Source organism: Heloderma suspectum, chromosome 2 (assembly GCF_057233095.1).
Source record: "Heloderma suspectum isolate Gila_16-S chromosome 2, 16-S_ref, whole genome shotgun sequence".
Lineage (NCBI taxonomy): Eukaryota > Metazoa > Chordata > Lepidosauria > Squamata > Helodermatidae > Heloderma > Heloderma suspectum.
In genome coordinates, this window is record NC_139459.1 from 170,146,169 (window position 1) to 170,166,441 (window position 20,273).

At 45.9% G+C, this 20,273-nt stretch overlaps 1 protein-coding gene across 5 annotated transcripts in view; it reads right to left on the reverse strand.

Moving 5' to 3' along the window:
* Positions 1-13,031: 13,031 nt before the first annotated feature.
* SMC1A (structural maintenance of chromosomes 1A) overlaps positions 13,032-20,273 on the reverse strand; it is a 28,722-nt gene continuing 21,480 nt past the window's right edge. Inside the window, exons 19-25 of one of the 5 annotated variants that reach the window (XR_014788011.1) lie at positions 20,086-20,196; positions 17,798-17,945; positions 17,528-17,682; positions 15,593-15,744; positions 14,734-14,992; positions 14,500-14,610; positions 13,032-13,646 (exon numbers count right to left, since the gene is read on the reverse strand). Coding sequence is in view for 3 of the 5 variants with exons in the window: in XM_084835938.1 (XP_084692064.1) it covers positions 13,563-13,646; positions 14,500-14,610; positions 14,734-14,803; positions 15,593-15,744; positions 17,528-17,682; positions 17,798-17,954; positions 20,086-20,196 (840 nt within the window). In the remaining 2 variants the exon portion in view is untranslated. Of the gene's footprint in view, positions 13,647-14,499; positions 14,611-14,733; positions 14,993-15,592; positions 15,745-17,527; positions 17,683-17,797; positions 18,496-20,085; positions 20,197-20,273 lie in introns of those variants that run through there. The other 4 variants (XR_014788012.1, XM_084835939.1, XM_084835938.1 and 1 more) reach the window with 4 other exon arrangements.

The following is a 20,273-nucleotide window of genomic DNA, read 5'->3' on the forward strand; positions in this document are numbered from 1 at the left end:
CACCACGGATTTCGGGGGGCAGAATTCTCTGACATCCCTACTCGGGACAGTCCTGTGACACAGTTAAGTCTGAAGAAGAGGCAGCTGTCTGTAAACACAAAGTGGACATGAAAAAGAAACCCACATTCGGCTGTTTCATACATGCAGCAGCAGACCTTGGTTTGTTACAGAATGTATACCCAAGAGGGAGTAAAGATCCATCACTGGCTCTCTGATATGTATACTTTAGGATACACATGATTGCAAACAGTTCACTGTGTTTACATTTGTATGTGTATTTTTTAAAAGGTGTACATCTAAGAAATTTAATGTGTGAAGTGGCGCCAAATAAAAATGTCCATCATGTGGCATCAAAGGCACTTTACAGCATTCATCAGAAGGGACAAGTTGTCATGTACGGTGAAATGGCCTTCATTCGTACTTTTCAGTGTACAGTTCTTTACCGTTCTTAGGGATGCATCAGTCATTACAACATTTCTGCATGGAAAGGAATTACCTGCAGCTTTCATATAAATCAATACCAAATACACATTGGAGTCAAGGTACATGTGTACTGAGAAGCCATGGCTAACTGTGGCTTCCCTCTGTAGGTACACTTTAAAAAAAAAAAAAAAACCTGTGCAAGCAATCATGACATATTATGATCTCTACATAGGCTTTCCTACATAACAATTTAAGGGTCAACTCCTTAAATCTTTCACATTACAGTTGACATTGGGCCTGACAGAGAATGGCACCTCCAAAAGGTTACACATATATTGCATGCCTACTTCCTAGAGAAGTCTCACAAAAAAGTTACCATCTTGGATCAAGATGATACACATGCACTGACTTCTTAGAGCAGGGGTGGGTCACCTCAGGCCTGGGAGCCAAATCTGGCCCTCTAGAAATCCCAGTCTGCCCAGGGTTTCCCAGATGGCCATGCCCTCTTCCATTTGCCCAACACTCCCCAGTCACTGATTGGTGGTTTCCCTGCTTCTGTGCAGATTTTTCCCCATTCTAAATGTTTGAAATGCCTCTCCTAAGGTGTAGTTGTTGGCAGTAAGAGCTTTAAGCTACAATATACTGCCATTTTTGGTATTTTTTTGCTTTTGGCCCCATACAGTCTGGAATGCAGTCCCCAAGAGCTTCTCCGAAAATGAATTTGGCACTCAGGCTGAGAGAGGTTCCCCACCCCTGGCTTAGAGGCATAACCTTTTTGTTCCATACCAGCGTTGCACTTGTTAGCAGGATGAGGAGGGCCAAGAGGGCATGGTACTTTCAAGATAGGGGCATACACAGCTGCCGCCATCACCAGTCCTTCTACCACAATCACACTCAGAAATGCAATTGATGGCTTTGATCCAGAATACACTGTGCACACTGTATGCTCTATCATAGGTGGTGCTAGGAATATCGGCCCATCAGGCTATTGCTGGGGCCGTTCGTGCAGTTGGGCTAGCTCTGGTTCTTTGGCATATCTGATACCCACAGTACATGTGTACGCACACACGCACATACACAAAACACATACGAAGTTGATTCAGACTGCACTTAACTTGTGCCAGTTCACAGCTAGCAGGATTATGATGAACTTGGTGTTTTTCCCTGCTGGCTTCCTGCTTTGAATCCACACTTCAAGTAGGGGAAAAGTGCCCTACCTTATTCCAGGATCACTTTCTGCTTTCACAAATTTGGACAGTAGAGCATCATGTGCAGCAACCTGCCACATGGGCCCACCTTAGCCCAGGCACAAAACACACCCAATTAGCTTGGCCCCCTGGCATTATCCAACATGTAAATTATGTGTAGAAGGGGACACAGACTCTAATTTTTCAATGTTTATGTACAGCCCCTACTGCCACTATATATAAAACAAGACCGATCTAGTTAGTTAGTTGTGACTGGTTGCCATTAAAATCAGTAGAACCTGAATTAGTCATGACTAAGGATGCAGTCCTATGGCACTTGGTAGTAAATCCCATCCAAACTCGGACTTCTTGAATAAACTTGCATTGGAGGTGCACGTCCCAGGGTGCTAAGTGATTGTCAATTAGAATTAGGCCTAGAGCTGTTGCACTGGGGCTTCCTCCAGAGTAAACCTTCCTAGAATGGAGCCATGTTTTGTATGCTTGGTGGGACAATGTACAAATTGGAAAGAATTACATCTGTCCTGGGCCCCACCCACTGTTGGAATGTGGCTCCCAAGACGCTTCCCAAATGGGAATTCAGCCTCCTGGCCCAAAAAGGTTCACCACCCCTGGCCTAGATCATTATGAAGTGGTGAAGCTGGATCTCAGCTGTGCCGTTTCAGATTTCAATGGGTCTCATATGCACATAGAAAATGAGCATCTCAGGGAGAAGATTAGGCTATCACCGTCCCTGAGATACACGTTTTCTATGGAGAGGGATTTTTTTTTTAATGGAGGATAATTCATTAGTTCATTAGCCCCTATCTGCAGGCTGCCGTGCAGCACACCAGACACAGGTTAACACCTCATTGAAAACTAGACCTCACGTCATAAATTTGGTGCATTCTGTCCCATCCATTCTCACAGCAATACCCGAGCAATCATACTCAAACCAAATCTGGGATTTGTAAGACTGTGGTACTAGACCAATGGGAGCAGGCTAAAAAGTTCATAATGATACCTAGTATGTATATAGCAAATTTCATATGCAAAGTTCTTCACATGTATTATCCCAGTAAATGTATGGAAGTTTCCATTTACCATGTTCCACCCACTGGCAGACTTCATCAACATGTTCACTGAATAAGCCAGATAAACACATAGATTCTGAGAGGATACAAACCCACAAGACGTGCTTGCGTGCAACAGACAGACAGACTAATCTAATTTCTGATCTAGCAGGGGAAGACCCCAGTGAGCTGATCTGTGTGCAGACACTGTAGAACCAGGCTAGGTATTACAATCTTTATGAGAATGAACAGAGTTTTGCTAGAATCAAAGACTTCCAGCTCCTTTGCTATCAAATAAAGTAGGCAGGAAATGGAGCCGTTGGAAGGAAGCTGCCTGTTTGACTTGTCAGTGCAGCCAGACAGATATTCCCTTTTGTCCTGGAGGAGACAGCAGGATCAAAGCCCACTCAATGTTACCTGCTTTCATGCTGCGCTAGAGAGGAGTATCAGAAAACCTAGTCTCCTTGACAAATGCAAGCCTACATATAGACCAGGACAACAAGCTAAAAACATTTCTATCGCAGCGGAATGGACCAGCAAGCTAAGAGAACAAGTAACAAACATAGTACTTGGACTGTGACTTCTCTATCTAGTCCCTTTAGACTGGAGCTGATTGAGTGGTTGTGGTTTTGGGTTTGGTCAGGTAGAAGGTGAGTAGGCCTCTGTTGCCTCATGCAGCGTGGCAGGGCCAACTCCTATGGCAGCCATGAGGTTGTTGCTGTTCCCCCTGTGTGTCACTGGCTGCCCCTCCATGGATAGGCCTTGAACTCGTGCCCCAAAAGGGCTGTGCATGCTCTGTGCAGGCCTCCAGCCCACAGAGCTATGTGGGTACTGTGATGTGTGGGCTGTCCTCCCACCCCATTGTGTATTGTGCTTAAAAACAGCGCTTGGGAGGAGCCCAGGGGGATTTGAACCCCCACCTGGAGAGATGCCCGGAGGCTTGCAGTAGCAGGGTTGTGCTGTGGTGTTGTGTATCTCGTGTGCAGGGGGTACTGTGGTGCTGTGGGTCTCATGATGCAGGGTAGGCGCTGGAGGCCTTCCCTGCCTTTGTGAGTTCAGCACCTCCCCCTATGTGCTGCGGGTGGCATCATCAGCTTAGTCGCTTTGATGTTTGGGAATGCCATGGACATGTCTGCCATTTTTACACTTTTCATGTTTTCTGGTGGTGCGTTTTTCCTCTCCTGGGCAGACCACTCAGAGCATATAGTGGCTGTTTCTTCCGTGTAGTGCTGGCGTATCTCTCGCCCCACTCCCAGTGCAATTGACATGTAGGATTGAGTATATCCCAACAGAGTCCTAGAACTAAGAAAAGCCAGGAATTCTTCATCACACTTGCCATTGCCTCAGGGTCTTTTTCCACCCTAGACAGATTTGTACAGCTATAGGAGGGTAGATATATTCTGTAGCATGGAGATTGTACTACCTGTGCATGGTCTATGACTTGCATAAGCAGGTTAAGTAGTTGATGCAGAGACCAGGCACGGTGCTAAAGTAGGGGTGGTCACCCCTGTGGAGATGCCCCCGCCTCCAGCCTCTCCCCAAACAAATACCTTCTGTAAAACCGATTTCCCAGCAGGTGTACTGGAATATACAAACACTGACAAGACCATTTCTATGTCAGGGACACACACACTTCCCACCCAGCACAAGTCTAGACTTGCTGGCATAAAAATGGAACACAGGAATTATCACTAACCTAGTATCAGCATTCCTCTTGCTAAGATGGCACAGAACCAGCCATCCTAAGAGTGTCATCCCTTTCATCATACTTGGCACTGACATAGTCCTTTGGGAGTTCAAACTACTTCCCAACTATTCTCTCAGTAATCCTTAAAACCACCATGTTAAGTAGGCCAGTATTATCCCCATATTACAGACTGGGATGGGTGGTGCTGAGGCTGAGAGAACAGTGCCTTATCTAAGAGGCCACCCACTGAGTTCGTGACTTAGGTGAGATTTGAATGGCGGGATTTCTAGTCCACAGCTTAGTCTTTTAGCCAAGTCTCTGTGTCAGCTATCTTTAATCAGTCAGCCCCACTTCCTTTTCTGTCTTTGCGTCTCACGCCATACAAGAACAACTGAAAAATTGCCAAGCGGCTTTATAGACCTTGCACTGCATCTGCAAAGGGCTGTTTGCTCATATAAATATATTGTATGTGTGGAGAGAGCAGGAGCTTCCTCAACTGAAATAATTTAAACAAGACTAACATTCCAGTACCTGATGGCAAAAAGAAGACTGCTTACCAGTCTGGAGCCTCCTTGGGCATACTTAATGAGTTCTGCTTAATATAAACATCTATACTTTATCTTCACACAGCATTTGGCGTAATCCAAGTGGGGATACCCCTTAAAAGTGGGGTCTCCACTGTGGTGCCCATGGGCACCAGTGTGACTGCAAACACCTCTCTTAGGGCCCGCTAGGCTCCCTACACCTCCTAATTTTTATTTTATTTCCTAAGATTTTTTTATTGACATGTTCTAAAGGTGGGAAGCTGGTACACTGCAGTGAAGGGCTGCCCTCCAGCACCATCTTTGTTTGAGTTCAATAGAGTGGTTTTGTGTTTTGGAGCTCAGATCCTACCTCTGCCTTGTACCTAAGCTCTTGGGCTGGTTACTTTTCTTTTAGTCTCACCTGTTTCAGAAATGGGAAATGAGCGGTTTGTGACTGGCAGCCATTTTGTGAGAGCACCCATCACACTCTTAAAATTCCAGATGTGCCCACTGACCCAAAAAGGTCGGGGACCCCTCCCTTAACACATCTGCAGAGAACAGTATCTTGGAGATTTGCTGAAATGGACATGCAGCTCAAAGTTTCAAGCAAGTCAGTCCTGGGATATCAGTGATGTCAGGGTGGGGCCAGGACATTTTTTCTGTCTGAGGTGGAAAATCCAATTGGCAACTTTTGTCCACTAATTCACATAAATCACAATGGACCAGGAAATAGGCGTGCATGCACAGCTTCCACTCTTTTAAATGGTGCTGTGGAGTAGAATTTCCTTATGGACTGTGGCTCACCATGCATCAGGCACCGTCACCTCCCACTCTGCTGCTCTTAACGGTGCCTAAAATCAGCTTCATGAGAGGGTCACTTCCGAGACAGAAACACTTGTACAAATCATAGCTTCGGTTACTGCACCGGCTCCACGGCCAGTGATCAGAGCAGGCAAAGTGTTGCTAACTGCACCTGTACACTTTTTAAAAAATCATGTAAATCTGTATTCATGTTACAAATAACGTCTGCCAGCCCCTTCTATTATTAGTTTTATTTGGAATGCCTAAAGTAGAATAATTCCATGTAACTCCAAAACTGGCTCAAAACGGCCACCCCAAGACGTTTTTCTGCCTGAAGCAAAGGACAAGATGGACAATCCCCTTCCATCTACAGAAGCCGATTAGACTGGCAGCTGAATCTAACTTCAGTGCTGGCACTGGGACAATGTCCTCCACCACACTTGAGCTCAGCCGGCCCCTTCCACAGGCCCCACCCCCTCTCCCTGACCGCTGATTGCAAAACCTGGGAAGCCACCAAACACATTTCCCCCCATTCTTAGAAGGTGGAGATGCTTTTCCCAAGGCTGAGTTACTGGCAGGAAGAGCTTTAAGCTAAAAAGGGCTGGTATTTTTTGCCACACCCCTTTTGCCTTTGGCCCTGCCCCCCGCTGGAATGCGGCCCGAGAGCTTATCTGAAATAGAAATTGGCCCTCGAGCACAAAGAAACTGGCCCCAGGCTGAAAAGCAGCTACTTCAGGGCTGAAGGCGCCCGCCTATTCAGGAAGGCACCCATGCCTAGTCCCAAGAGATTTTTTTATTATTATTGTTCAGCAGCCATGATGAGTTAAAGAGGGCCCCTCCACTTAGGCCTCACTTCTTACCTTTTGCACCATGGCGACGTAGATACATGCAGGCCCAGCCACCCCTGGTGGATGCTACCCAAAAAGAAAAAGACATCCCCCGCCCCAGCTCTTTTACTGCCCCATGTAAACAGCACCTACTTCTTGACACTCACATACACCCCCAGCTGGCATCCCTCCGGTATTTTATGCAGTTTTGTAGCTCCCACATGACTGCAGCAGGAGCATGAAGGGGGGGGCATGGTAAGCTTCCCACACAGAGCGCAAGGGAAGCATTTGCCTGTACCTACTTCAGTGCTGCTGATGCACTGTCATGGGAGGGGAGAGATACCCACTACCTCCAAAGACCTCTCATCCATCAGACACTCACTCATCACCTTGATTTCAAGGTCTGATGTGTCTTTTTGTCTTCGACACATCCTTGGCTATCGTTGCTCCCCTTTGCAGTTTCCCAACATCCCTTTACCTTCATATTTCCATCTCTTAAGCTAGAACACACTTACCTGGGAGTAAGTGCCATTGAACTCAATGGGACTTACTTCTGAGTACACACGCATAGGCTGGTGGTGCCACGACTTTGAAATGCCCTTCTGAGAGAGATACCCCTGGTGGTACCGCTGTAATTCTTTTCAGCAGGAGGTTAAAACCTTTTTATTTGCTGAGGCGATTTAAATTGTATTCTTAGCTGGTGGAATAGTTTTAAATTGCACTGTTGATTAATATTATATGTTGTTTTTAACACTGTATATTGATTTCAAATTTTTATGCATGCTGCCCTGAAATCCAGTTTTGGATTAAGGTATGGATCTAAGCAAATATAATAGGGTTGCACTGTTAAGACGACAACACCAGCTCCTTGTTTCCATCAAAACCTCTCCTCATTTTTCAAAAGAAACTTTCAAAGTGTTGCAACTTCCCTCAGAGGTAACCTACCTTTAACTCATCTGTAATATATTCATATTTCATGTAGCAAGGTTGCATTTCTTTTTAACAAGAGCTGGAGCTAGGGAGGGAAAAAGGGAAGATGGTTCAAAACAATTGGGGTTCTAAGGTAGAAAATCCAAATGGCGCCATCTCACCCAGTTAAATTAGCATGTGGCACAATCTCTTGGGAAATTCTTTTGGACAGTTCTTGATGAAATTAACTCCCCCGTAGGTCTGGTTTGATCTGTCTGCCATGCTTATTCATGTGTAGGATAGGGCAACTGAGATGGCCACCTCATCTTGCCTCATGTTAGGGATGCCCCCGTTTTTTTCCTTTCCTTAAAAATATATAACAAAAATGGTAAAACTGACTAAAACGTGGTAAAATGGGAAGCAGAGCTGAGAGGGAGTCAAATTAACAGAAAGTAGAAGGCAAGGAGAGTGGGTGGGGCTTTGCGATGACTCAGGGCCTAGCTACCCCATAATCAGTGTCAGGAACCACACAGAGAGTGAGAGTGTGTGTGTGTGTGTGTGTGTGTGTGTGTACGTGTTACACCACGATTGGAGGCCCTTGCTGTAGGGATGAGTAACAGAGGCAGGATGGGGTGAGGAATCTCGATTGCTTTCAAGGCCCTGATCAAGGCCAGAACCTGGGACTTGCACTCAGAGGTGGCGCCTATCATTAGCCACCTTAGCCTTCTTGGGAGCCACAAAGTATGGCAGACAGATCGTTCTGACCTATGGGGCCCAATCCATCAGAAGCTCTCTTGCACAAATCTCATTAAAATTCATAGGAGCTGCACAAGAGAACTATTGTGCTCTTAGGTCTGGTTCACTTTAAAAGTTTTTACAGAATTTCCAGATGGATTGGGCCCTGTGCTAATTTACAGAAGATGAAGGTGCTAGTTGGATTTTCCACCTCACACACCAAAATGCCTTGATTGGGACGGCCTGTTTGCTCGTCACCACCACCACTGTGTCTTGCCTGTGGCTGTGTCAAAAGGTCAAATTCCCCTCACACACCCTCCTCCTCCTCCTCCTCCAGAGAATGATCCACCTGGTAGCAGAGCAGCTCTGTTGTTATGGAAACAAGGCACATAGATTTTTTTTTTAAATATCAAATGTGCTAAAGTATTATGAGGGTGGGAAGCCACAAGATAATCAAGTCTCACCCAAAATAAAGTAGTGTGTGTGTGTTTTGGGTGACAGAAAGAGAAGACAGGCAGCTCGGTAAAATTAAACCCCAAACGCAGCCATACTTGTGCAATGATGCATCTTTTTCCAACGGTGCTTAGGATCCCTGATGAACTTTCCCTTCAAGCACTCTCAATGGCTTATTAAGCTATGCAAACGATCTAGGAATGCTGGAAGTAGATATCTGAGGCTCCACCTGGATGCCAGTCTGTGACAATGCCACAGCAAAACACCACATGGAAAAAGAGGCAGAGGTTAGAGGAGCGCTTCCCTCCTCTCCTCCCACCCTGCCAAATGTTCCTATTTGCAGGATTAGCACCTTGCACAAACCCCTCTTCCATCAAAACACAAAATGAGTGGGGCATAAGCAGCCCCTCTCCAAGCCCTAAAATTGCTAAGAGTGCCCAGCCTCAGAATGCTGCAGACGCTAATTCTTGTTTTTAAGTAGTCTTGTTTCATCTCCCCAATAGGGGTGAGCAGTACTCTCGATTCATGGACCCTCCTTGTAATCCAGTGTAGTAGTCCTGACAGGACTACTATATTGCCTCAGTTCAGCAATCCTGAAATCATAAAGCACATGCAGAGAGGAAGTGGATTAATTTAACAGTTATGAAAGGGGGTTGGGAGAAATTAGACTTATATCACAGTTCATTCTTGGGCCCACTTCTCATTGAGGTGGTAAACCTGTGTCTGGGCTGTACTACTTCTGACTCCATGCGGGCACACATGACTGAATCCTTTGGCGAAAAAAAATCCCTGTGCATAGAAAACTAGCATGTCAGGGAGAATAGTTCAAGGCCAGCTTTCTTGCTGTCAGTTTTCTATCAGCAGATGGGGGGGGGGCATATTGTAGGGAGAAGCATTATATCACAAGCCCTAGGTGCCATCTGGTGCACCCTCCTCTCCTGTAGGAGGCACACACCAGAATCCCATTATGACAAGGATTGGGGGGAGGGTTCAAGAAGACTCTGTATGCTGAGCACAGAAACCCATCGCTTCCCTCGCAGCAGGGTTTATCACAGTTCCCACTTTAGAGGCGCAGCAAAATCAGAGAGCTGAACAGACATAGCGAAGGCAGCACAAGAAATGCAATGCTTATTTATTGCTTTCTACAACACAGACAGTACTGAGCACCAATTACTTCTCCCTTAAGACTTCTCCCCAGACTTCTCTCTGTGAAATGTTCATGGGGCTGCAATCGCAGAGGATGTTGAGATGAGGGCAAACGTGCATCAGGGGGGCGGGATCCTCTAATGTTTGGGGGCAATCCTGTTTTCTCCCCACCTCAACAATCTTCCTGACAGCAAACCCATACATTTAATCACAGAATTGCTACCAATGGTTTCTATGGTGAAAAAGTATACTCCACTGGGTGCTAGTAAACCAATGGCGTAAACCATTTGTTCACAATGTCATCAATCCTCAGTGCTCATTTCTATTATCACCAAGAACATCAACAAACCCTTGCTGATGTAATCAATTACTCCTGCAAAGGAACCTTACTCCTCAGTTACAGCCCATCATACAAGGAAATCTCACCTTGCTTCCCACATGGTATCCTCCAGGGCTCATGAAATTGTTTTTGAGACCATCCTTTCACCTGTTCCCAGGAACATTTGACAGTGTCACAACAACTCCCACAAATGAATGTATTGCAATTGATGATCTATTTGGCTAGAATGTGAAAGCAGCAGACACCATCCAGGGGCTCTGCTGCTACTGGAAAATGGAATCCATCTACCGCTGGAAGGAGACTACTCTACAAATACAATGCCCGGGCTGCTTAATATTACATAGGAATATATTGTAGGAAATCAGCAAAGCAAATAAAAGATAAATCAGTACTAATGGGGGTGTACCTGGTATCACACCATCCACCCACCCCCTCTTAGGCAACAAGCACCCATCATTGAGACCTTGCTGTAAATTTGGCATGAAGTTCTGCAATCTTTTTAGGGCTGAGCCCAAATAATCTGATTGTGTAATTCAATTTTCCCTAACCTGGTGTCCTGCAGATGTGTTGGATTACATCTCCCATCAACACCAGCACTTTTTCAAAACTGTTCTCAACACCATATTCCTTCTTTGCACCCACTACTTTTTGATCCAATTGACTGTAGCATTCCATGATTTCACTGATTATTTTTTTGATTTGCACCCTGCCTTTCTCCCAAGAAAAATGGCACTCAAGGTGGCTCACAATCAAAAATAAAACTTGATTAAAATAAAACAGATGCATTAAAACAATTAAAACTCAGCGATAACAGAATAAAAACAACATCTGACCTGCTCACAGGCCAAGGGTCTACCTGAATAAATAGGTCTTTGCCTGCCAGCAGGCCACCCAAAAGAACAACCCCAGCCTCCCTCTGTAGGGAGTTCCACAACTTGGGAGCAGTCACTGAGAAGGCCGTTTTTCGTGTCTCCACCAAACATGCCTCTGAAAGCGGCAGTCTCAAAAGAAGGGCCTCTCCCAAACATCTTAAAATCCAAGCAGGCCCATATGGAAGAATGTGGTCTTTCAGGTAGCCTGGTCCCAAGCCGGATAGGGCTTTATAGATCATAACCGGCACTTTGAATTCTGCCCGGAAACAGACCAGTAGCCAGTGAAACTGTTGTAACAAAGGAGCTGCGTGGTCCCTGTAACTGGCCCTGATCAACAGTCTGGCTGCGGCATTCTGACCAGCTGAAGTTTCCGAAGAGTTTTCAAAGGCAGCCCTGCACAGAGCGTGTTACAGCAGTCCAGACAAGATGTAACTAAGGCCTGCGTGACCATGGCCAGATCAGACATCTCAGACATCTCGAGAACTATATGTCACTGAACTATATCTGACATGATCATGTCTCAAACTGCTGTAAACAAAAGCATGCAGGTTGCTGCAGCCAACTGGATTAAAATAGCAATACGGGCCAATGAAGCCAGGACAGTGAGGGCAAAGGAGGAAGAGGAAAATGGCGCCAAGTAGGAGCAGTGGCAAATCAGCATTGAAATAATGTGATTGTTCTAGAGGATATCAGGTGTTTTGATTTCCGGGCAAGTATTTAAAAGAGAGAGTATTCAGTACAGCACTACTTTCCTACAGGAACTGAAGGAAATCGTTCCTTGGCCGTTAGAATCCTGCTCAGCTGCCCTTTTAGCTTCCAAGATGGCACCAGGCATTAGCTATAAGTTTTCAACCACAAGCTTTCAACCACAAGGACTGGAAACTTGCTTCTTTTTAATCAAAAGAAGAGAGGTGAACGAAGGCATCTCATTTAGTGTCTATCATAATCAGGGCTGTATAGATGCTTTTTGTTGTTTATTCGGTCAGTCGCTTCCGACTCTTCGTGACTTCATGGACCAGCCCACGCCAGAGCTTCCTGTCGGCCGTCGCCACCCCCAGCTCCCCCAAGGTCAAGTCCGTCACCTCCAGAATATCATCCATCCATCTTGCCCTTGGTCGGCCCCTCTTCCTTTTGCCTTCCACTTTCCCTAGCAGCAGCACCTTCTCCAGGGTATCCTGTCTTCTCATTATGTGGCCAAAGTACTTCAGTTTTGCCTTTAATATCAATCCCACAAAAGCACAGGAAAAATGCAGAAAATGGTACTGGGAGCAAAATTCATCTGAGAATCTAATTTTATTTTTAAAAAGCAAATTTCAAATCCTTATGACTGGAAAGATACAATTGAGACATCTACCACTCTCAAGCCATCGGTTGGATAAAACAGATTTATAGTGGTCAGGGGTAAGGCTTTAGCAGCCATGTAGCTCCTTTCTTTTCCCCAAAAGCAAAAATGAGGATAAATTATGCAAAATTAAAAATAAATAAATGAATTAATAATGCAACTATGCATTATTTATATGAATTGCAGAACTCAGCTTTTCTCAGTATGGAATTGGCTTGCCTAGGCACAGAATTTCATAGTTTTTTTAGAAGCTTGGCGTAAACACAGTTCTGATAATAATCTGTTGATTACCAGGTCCATCAAGGTGGGCAACCATTCTGCATCAAATCAGACTATTCAGCATGTCACGAAGATAGGCAAACCATCCCCTGCTAAATTACAGGTCAGTTCAGCTGCTGACAGGGAACAAATTTCTCTCAAAGACAACTTTGCCTTGGAAATACACACTTCCCTCGAACACTGTTCACATAAGGACCCTGTTAGTAAACTGCATCCAGCCCCAACAGGTTTGTCGGCACTCACCCGAGATCTGCTGCTTCCAGGAGTTATGGAGCAGTGGGGGGTGGAGGAGAACATTCAGAAGGCTCAGTGTCATTGGCCCAACCTTGGCACGTCTAGCTAAAAGGAATTAATGTGTTCTACCACTGCCGAGTTCCAACCTTACCCCAATGTTCCCCTCCCACAGCATCTTCTGTCAGAAGAAAGCCACAGAAGATGGAAGTAACATATTTTAATTTCAATCACACACAAAAACACACACATGATATCAAGCTAGAAAAAAAGCAAGATCTGGAGCCACACCTTAATAGGCGAGAGCTTGGCACAAGAGGAGCCCTCGTGAAATCAACATTATTTTGGTCCTATAAAGAGTTTTAAAAGCAAATTAAGTTACATGGGAGGAACTACATTCCTCCGTTTCTCTTCCCCCACACAGCAACTACAGATGCTGTCTTAAAACAGAAAAGAAAAAGGGAGCTCTACAGCTACAATTTGGGAGAGAGGTGCGTTCAGTGGGGAACACTGTACCATTACAGTCACGAAGATGATCCCCCACACCCAGCAGTGATACCTCCATACGTTGGAAGTTTTAGGTACTTCCCCACCCCCACCCCCATTAAAAATTCTGAAGGGCAAATAAAGGTCAGACAACAGTTTAAGGCCTTTGGAGGACAGAGAAGTGGGATGGGGAAGAAAAGGTTGTGAAATAATGAGCACTGAGCCCAGCTTCCTCCATCTCCTCCTGCTTCTACTGCTCGTTGGGGTTTGGGTTGGCGTCAGGATACTTGGTGAGGTCAAAGGTCAGGACCTTGCTGATGACACAGTCTCCTTGCTGTGAGGAGAAAAGGGAGAGAGGAGTCATACGACAGCCACTCACTTTCTCTCGCAGATCACACCTCTACAGCAACACTCTCAAGCTCAAACAGACTGCCGGAAATGTATTTATTTTACATAAGGGAGGCTTGAGGAGTAAATGGTTCAGCTTCCAGGGTTCACTCTTATCCTTGGCTTAGGGGAAAGGTGCTTGAAAGACAGGGAGGGAGTTCTTTTTTAGGAGAAAAAAAAGAAGCTCTTGTAGAGTTTGTTGATCTTAGCCTTACAGCTGCACTCCTTCCACTTCCTTTATTTTTAAAAACTTCTCTACTGCCCTTTATCAAAACAAATTCCCCCCTATTTTCAGCCATGCCTCTGCTTCTCTCAAAAACAAACCAACGTAGATAGGAAGCAATAAAGAATAGCACCTCTGAGCATACAGAGAGTAACCTTTCCCATGCCACTGAGCAACTGCAACCCGTCTGTCCCCACAGACTTAGAAGTGAGGGGCACAGCCTCCTTCCAGGACAGATTATGGACAGGGCTTGTATGCAGACTACAGAGTCCCAGCCACAATGAGACTTACATAGGAGAAATTCCCATGTTATATCTATGGGTTAGCTCTGTCTCCTAAACCATCATCGTTAAAACAGTGACCCAAATGCCCCACCCCACGCCTATTCAGCCGTTCCACCTTGCTTCATGCCTCAGCTTGTGAGCCTCAGATGTCTCCATCTTATGGGATTTGCACAGTGCTGGTGGTGGGGGTGGAGGAATAAATAGATCACTGTCATTAACACAGGCAAGCGGTGTTCAGATACCAACAGCAGTGTGTTGCACCTGAAATATTCCTGCCCTGCTCCATTTTATACCTCAGGATAGACACCAATGAGGCTCTCGGCCTTGGTGTAGAACTCCTCCTTCAAGGAAATAACAATGGCCTGGAAGTTGCAGGTGGACTGCTCCTTGATGTAATTGGCCACCTGTGCAGAAGACGGGAGAGAGCGGGGAAGGGTGAACAGAACTGGCCCATCCCAGGTTTACCACATCTATTTTCAAAGCTGGGCCGATAACATCCTGACCATTTGATCTGCTCCTCTACTGACCTTCCCAATGTTGGTGTTGTCCAAAGCGGCATCAATCTCATCCAAGACAAAGAACGGAGCCGGTTTGTAGCTGGGGGTGGAAGAGAGACATAGCCAGATGAATGTATCGAAGCGGTCTTCTGCAGAGAGAGAGCCTTGGTCCATCTCACTCTGTGTTGTCCACTTTGAATGGCAGCAACTCTCCATGGTCGCAGGCAGAGGCCCTTCCTAGCACACCCAGGATCCTTCCGCTGCAGATGCTGAAGACTGAACCTGAGACCTTATATGTACAAAGCAGGCATTTCCCCCGTTGTGCTATGAGCCCTTTCAACTCCCCAAGATCCAAATTTGACAAAAGAGACCCCGGGGAACATGGCCAGGGGAGCAGCCCAAGGGCTCCCAATCCAGTGCTATAAATACAAGCTCCTGAGCTGATTGTCTATAGAGTAATGGAACACAACGTTGTAGACAAGGCATCAAGGATTTCAAAGAATTCCACATTCCGTTTTAAAATAAGGAAGCAGGTCTCTAGCCCTCATGCCTATTTGTGGAAATATTTTTGGAAACATACAAATGCTATCTGCAAAAGATCCCCCTGTTCAGTGAGTGGAGAATCTCCCTCATCCACACCAATCTGTCCCTCCGATACACCCACCACCAGACCTATCTTCCTCTGTGCCAAATAAATAAATCCTGCTAGCAGGGCTAAAATGTGGATTCTTCAGCAAAGTAACAGGAAGAGGGTCCAAGAACCTCGGGCTATCTCCAGCACCTTGTCTCCCTGCCACCAACCCACCCAAAAATCTGGAGAATCTGGAACCCAAGCCTCCTTCAGAGACCAGTGCAGACAAGGCCTTCCTTAGTCTGAGGCTGACCTCACCTGTGGATGGCAAAGAGCAGAGCTAAGGCTGCCACCGTCTTCTCCCCACCAGATAAGTTGTCCATGGGCCGGAAGCGCTTCCCAGGGGCTACACAATTGTAATTGATGCCATCCAGGTAGGGCTCCTCAGGATTCTCAGGGCCCAGGAAGGCCTGCAGAAGAGGGGTATTGAGGCAGAGGGAGGCCATCAGAAATCTCCACCCCAGTAGCCAATACTTGGGAGCCATCTTTTATAGTATTATGAAAACTGAACCGTACCCTTTTAAAATAGTTTTTTGGGAGGGAAGATGGAAAGCTGGATGCATTAGGGGCAGGGGGGCTGAACTTCTTTCAGACAAAAGACCAGATTCCATTTTGGAGAAGATCTCGGAGCTTCCAGTGGTGAGCAAGGCCAAAGGCAAAAAGGAGCAGGACCAAAATGCCAGCATACTGTAGCTTAAAGTGCTTGCCGCCAGTAAGTAAGCCTTAGGAGAGGCATTTCAAGCTGTGAGAATGGGGGGAAACTGCACAAAAGCCAGGAAACCACCAAATGATTGATGGTTGGAGGAAAGGGGAGTGGCCATCTGGGGAATCCCAGAGAGCCAGATTTGACCCCCGAGTCTGAAGTTGTACAGCCCTGCATTAGGGCTTGCTAGTCCAAAGATACAACGAAAAGGGGCGGGGAGAATGCCTCAAAGTCTTCCTAGTGACAAAAGTCGTATGGAATACAGACTCATATAGATTCTTATCATACATTCAGAAAGGCAAGAATTGCGGTATTCAATTCATTCTCTAAAACAAAAGAATGAATCAAGTTCCTAGTCCTTACAGCTGAAGGAAAACCCCATTGAGGATGGGGGGGGGGGATGATAATGCCAATCATCTATTTGAGGGGAAGGGAAAATGAGGGTTATATCAGGTGCCCCTCTCCTCGCAAGTAAGCGATGGTGCTATTGCAGACCACCTGACGGGGCAACGTGCACAGTTCCTGAGGCAGCTAGGGATACATGCATGGAAGCGCCTGTTTCCACACAAGCATAACTCTGGCTTGGTTAGGGTGATTGCCAGTTGGTAGAATTTGTCTGAGGACAATAGAGAGGCAATTCAAAGCCCAACCTATGGATAAACAGCATATTTTGCATACGAATAAAAAGAACAGCAGCTAGGCTGTAATCAGTGTTTTTAGGTGTTGATGTTTTAGAAGGCAATTTTGCTTGCAACTGAAAGGCAAATTTGCATGAATAAAATTAATTTAGCCTGTTTGTGGTGAATCCTCTAAATCTGACTCCCATAGAAATGGAATTTTGATTTCCAATTTGCAGCAAATTGGCTCCCAATTACAAAAAAAAGCCCTGGCCAGTAAGGGGAGGAGAAAACACATACTTCATTCTTCATTGACTCCATCCCATTTTAAGACATGGAATCCATTATAATAATCCAGAAATATTTAAACATCCCAGTCTGAAGGCATCTGACTGGGTACATGCTACAATTCTATGCAAGTACAGAATGTAATACGCGGTGAATTCAGCTTCCTGAGAATCTCTACTTTTCTTTAAGAAACAACAACAACACGGCAGCAAGTTGCTAGCCCTCATGGTTGAGAAAAAGGGTTTAAAAGTGTGTGAGCAATGCCTGCCGATCTCTCAGAAGGCAGAGGAGTGGCTGCATAAAATGGTCAAGGGATTGGGCTTCAGTACGCTGCATAACAACTTGTCCCTCTCTGCAACTAACAAAACCGGAATGTTGCAAAAGAACAAACATTTGTGGAGAAGTGTGATGCAAAATAAGAAGTTATGCAATTCTGCACAATTTACATAATGTATACAAGCTGCAGAATCTAGCTCAGAATTTAGATTAACTTCTTTAAAAAGGGCATCCAGGCAAAGTATGGATTCCATGCAGCCCTGTCCGTAACCTAGTGGGGAGTCCATGGTAAAGGAGGGGTGTCCTCACCTGGGCGCTGCTATTTCGTGACAGGGCTTTGTAGATCTCATCAATGTTGGTCGCCACCGACTCAAAGCACGAGTTGAAGCGGTCGAAGCGCTCCTTTTTGATCTGCTCAAAGGCCTGCTTGGCTTTCTTGGCACGTTTCCGGGCAGCCTCAAACTCTATCAAGGCACAGGAAGAGGAGCAAGCATGAATGATTGTCAGACCTCTTGCAGAAGCCCCCAGGGCAAGTCTCCGCCCCCCTGCTAGTGAGGAAGCCGCAGGGCAGTCCCATACCATCAGAGGTCTCCTGGAACTTGTCCCGCACGCTCTCCAGTTTCTCCATGGCCTTCATGTTCGGTGCAGCAATTCGCTGCAAGATGCTCTGCTGCTCATTCAGCTTCTGTTGCAGCTGGTTCATCTCCTGCTTGATCTCGTCTTCAGCCTGGACAGTCTGCAAGGAGAGCAACAGGGGGAGGTGCTGAGAGCTGGAGAATCGAGTGGTCCCCACAAACCCAGAAACTTCGAGAGACACTAGACACATCTGCCTTTGAAAACATCTGGGGAGGGAGCTGCTCCATCTGCCCAGCGATGCAGGACCAGACTGGAACATGGCTTCCTCATGAGTAGCTGCCACCGCTTGTTTCATCCAACCAAAATCTGGGGCAAGAGAGAATCCCCAGACCTTTGGGGTTACTTCTCCTGAGAGTGGGGGTGCGAATGCTTTCGGCAAACTCTGCAGTCTCCGTTGGGGCAGAGCCCAATCTGAGTCTCCTTTACCTCCCCTTTAAACTCAGCCTGTGACATGGACAAACAGTATGGCAGGTGGGGGAAACAATTCTTGAGAGGCCAGAGTGCACAGTCAACCCCCAGGTTCCAATTTAAAGACTTGATTAAAAGGATGCAGGCAAGAGGGGGAAAGTCAAGGTTAAGAAAAAGGGAACATTTTGCTTTCTAGATAACAGTACTAAACAGTCCCTAAGAGAAGGTCAAAACTTACGTGTAAAAGGCACCCAGGATCATCCATGGTTCAGTTGAGACAAAAAGGGATAACATGTGGATGACAAAGAACACAAGGAAGACAGACTCATTTTATTCCTGTAGAATTGTGGCGGGGGGGAGACATTGACAGCAGGAGGGGAATCCCAGAGTGGGGCCAACTTGAGACGTGGCTTTGTCTGCACATGGGCAGGAAGCCCGGCACTTACACTTGCCCACAGTTCTGCTAGGCGGGGACAAGGAGGCGCAAACAGGAGAGATTTCTTCCTGGCTCCTGACAAATAGGCTAACTTGGGGGAGAGGGGATCAGAGGGACTCTATCCTATGAATTTGGGGGATGATGCTTGATACATGATAAGGGAAATCATAGATTTGAGTTCTTAGTTTATTAATTTTTATTTGTTACATTTATATCCCACCTTTTCTTTCAAGGAGCCTGAGGCGGCATACATGGTTCTTCTCCTCTCAGTTTCATCCTCAAACCACCCTGCGAGGCTAGGCTCAGAGACAGTGACTGGCCCAAAGTCACCTAGTGAGCTTCATGGTTGAATGGGGGCTAGAATCCGGGTCTCCCAGTCCTAGTCCAACACTCTAACCCCTACACCACACTGGCCAGACTGAGAGATTCTTAAAAGGACAAGCGCGCTGTATCCACAACACCTTTCTTTAGTCTGCTGCAATAATTTATGTCAGGGATAGTCAACTGGGTGATCAGTTACTAAATCCAGGTCCTGAGTCGACTCTATACAGCATCTGGTATCCTGATCATATTTTAATCAAGGGAAAGTAATACACCATGAGGTCAGTTTGTGTAGCTAAATACAATTCCAGGGCCCAATTGTTGTCTTGAGAATAGAGCAATCCCCAAGAATATCCAAGTTGACCACTGCTGTTTTAGACCAGATAATGTCCCTCAGATGCCACATTCATACAAGAGAAGGCAAGGAAGCTTTTGGGAATTATAAATTCTTCTGCCAGGTCACCAATATTTAACAAATGGAAAGCTCGAAATGGTCTGGGGTCAGGACATCTCCTATATGAACCTGCTCACTCACTCTGGTAATCTTTGGAGACACTGCTTTGTGTTCCCTCCCCATCGGAGGTATGTTGGGTGGTTATGAGCAACAGGGCCTTCTCAGTACTTGCACCTAGAACTTGGAACTACCTCCTAAGGGTGATGCGCCTCGCTTCCTCCCTGATGGCTTTTAGGCAGCAAGTGAAAACGTGTACTTTTTTTGTAGGGGTTCTGGGGAAGTCAATAGCTGACAGTCCTTCCCGCTTTTTTAATTTTTTTCTAAATATTTGGTTCTTTAAAAATATTAGCTTAATATTTAACTGTCGTTAATTCTGTACAGTAATCATGTTGTTATAATGCTGTTGTGTTTTTAAATGCAGCTTTTATTTTGATGTAAGCAGCTTTGTAGATCATTTGACTAAATGATAGGATATGCATTTTTTTAAGTGAACACGCAACATGGCTTAACACTCACGAGTTACTAACTTGTGGGGGCTTCTTGCTAGGTTGGGAAGAAAGGTGGCCTTTCACTCCTCATCCCTCTCAGCTCTCCAGCACAGAGGGCCCTTACCTTCAGATCCTCAGAGAGGTCACTGTAGTCAATCTCAATGAGAGCTTCTCGTGCATACATGTTGGAGGTCCTCTGAGAGCTGCTGGCTGTCTCCTCCCCCTGGGAACCGCCCTGCAGCAGAGCCAAAAGAGAGAGAACTATTTTAATGTCCCATTCTGGCTGCATACACATCATCCATTGGTTGGGGA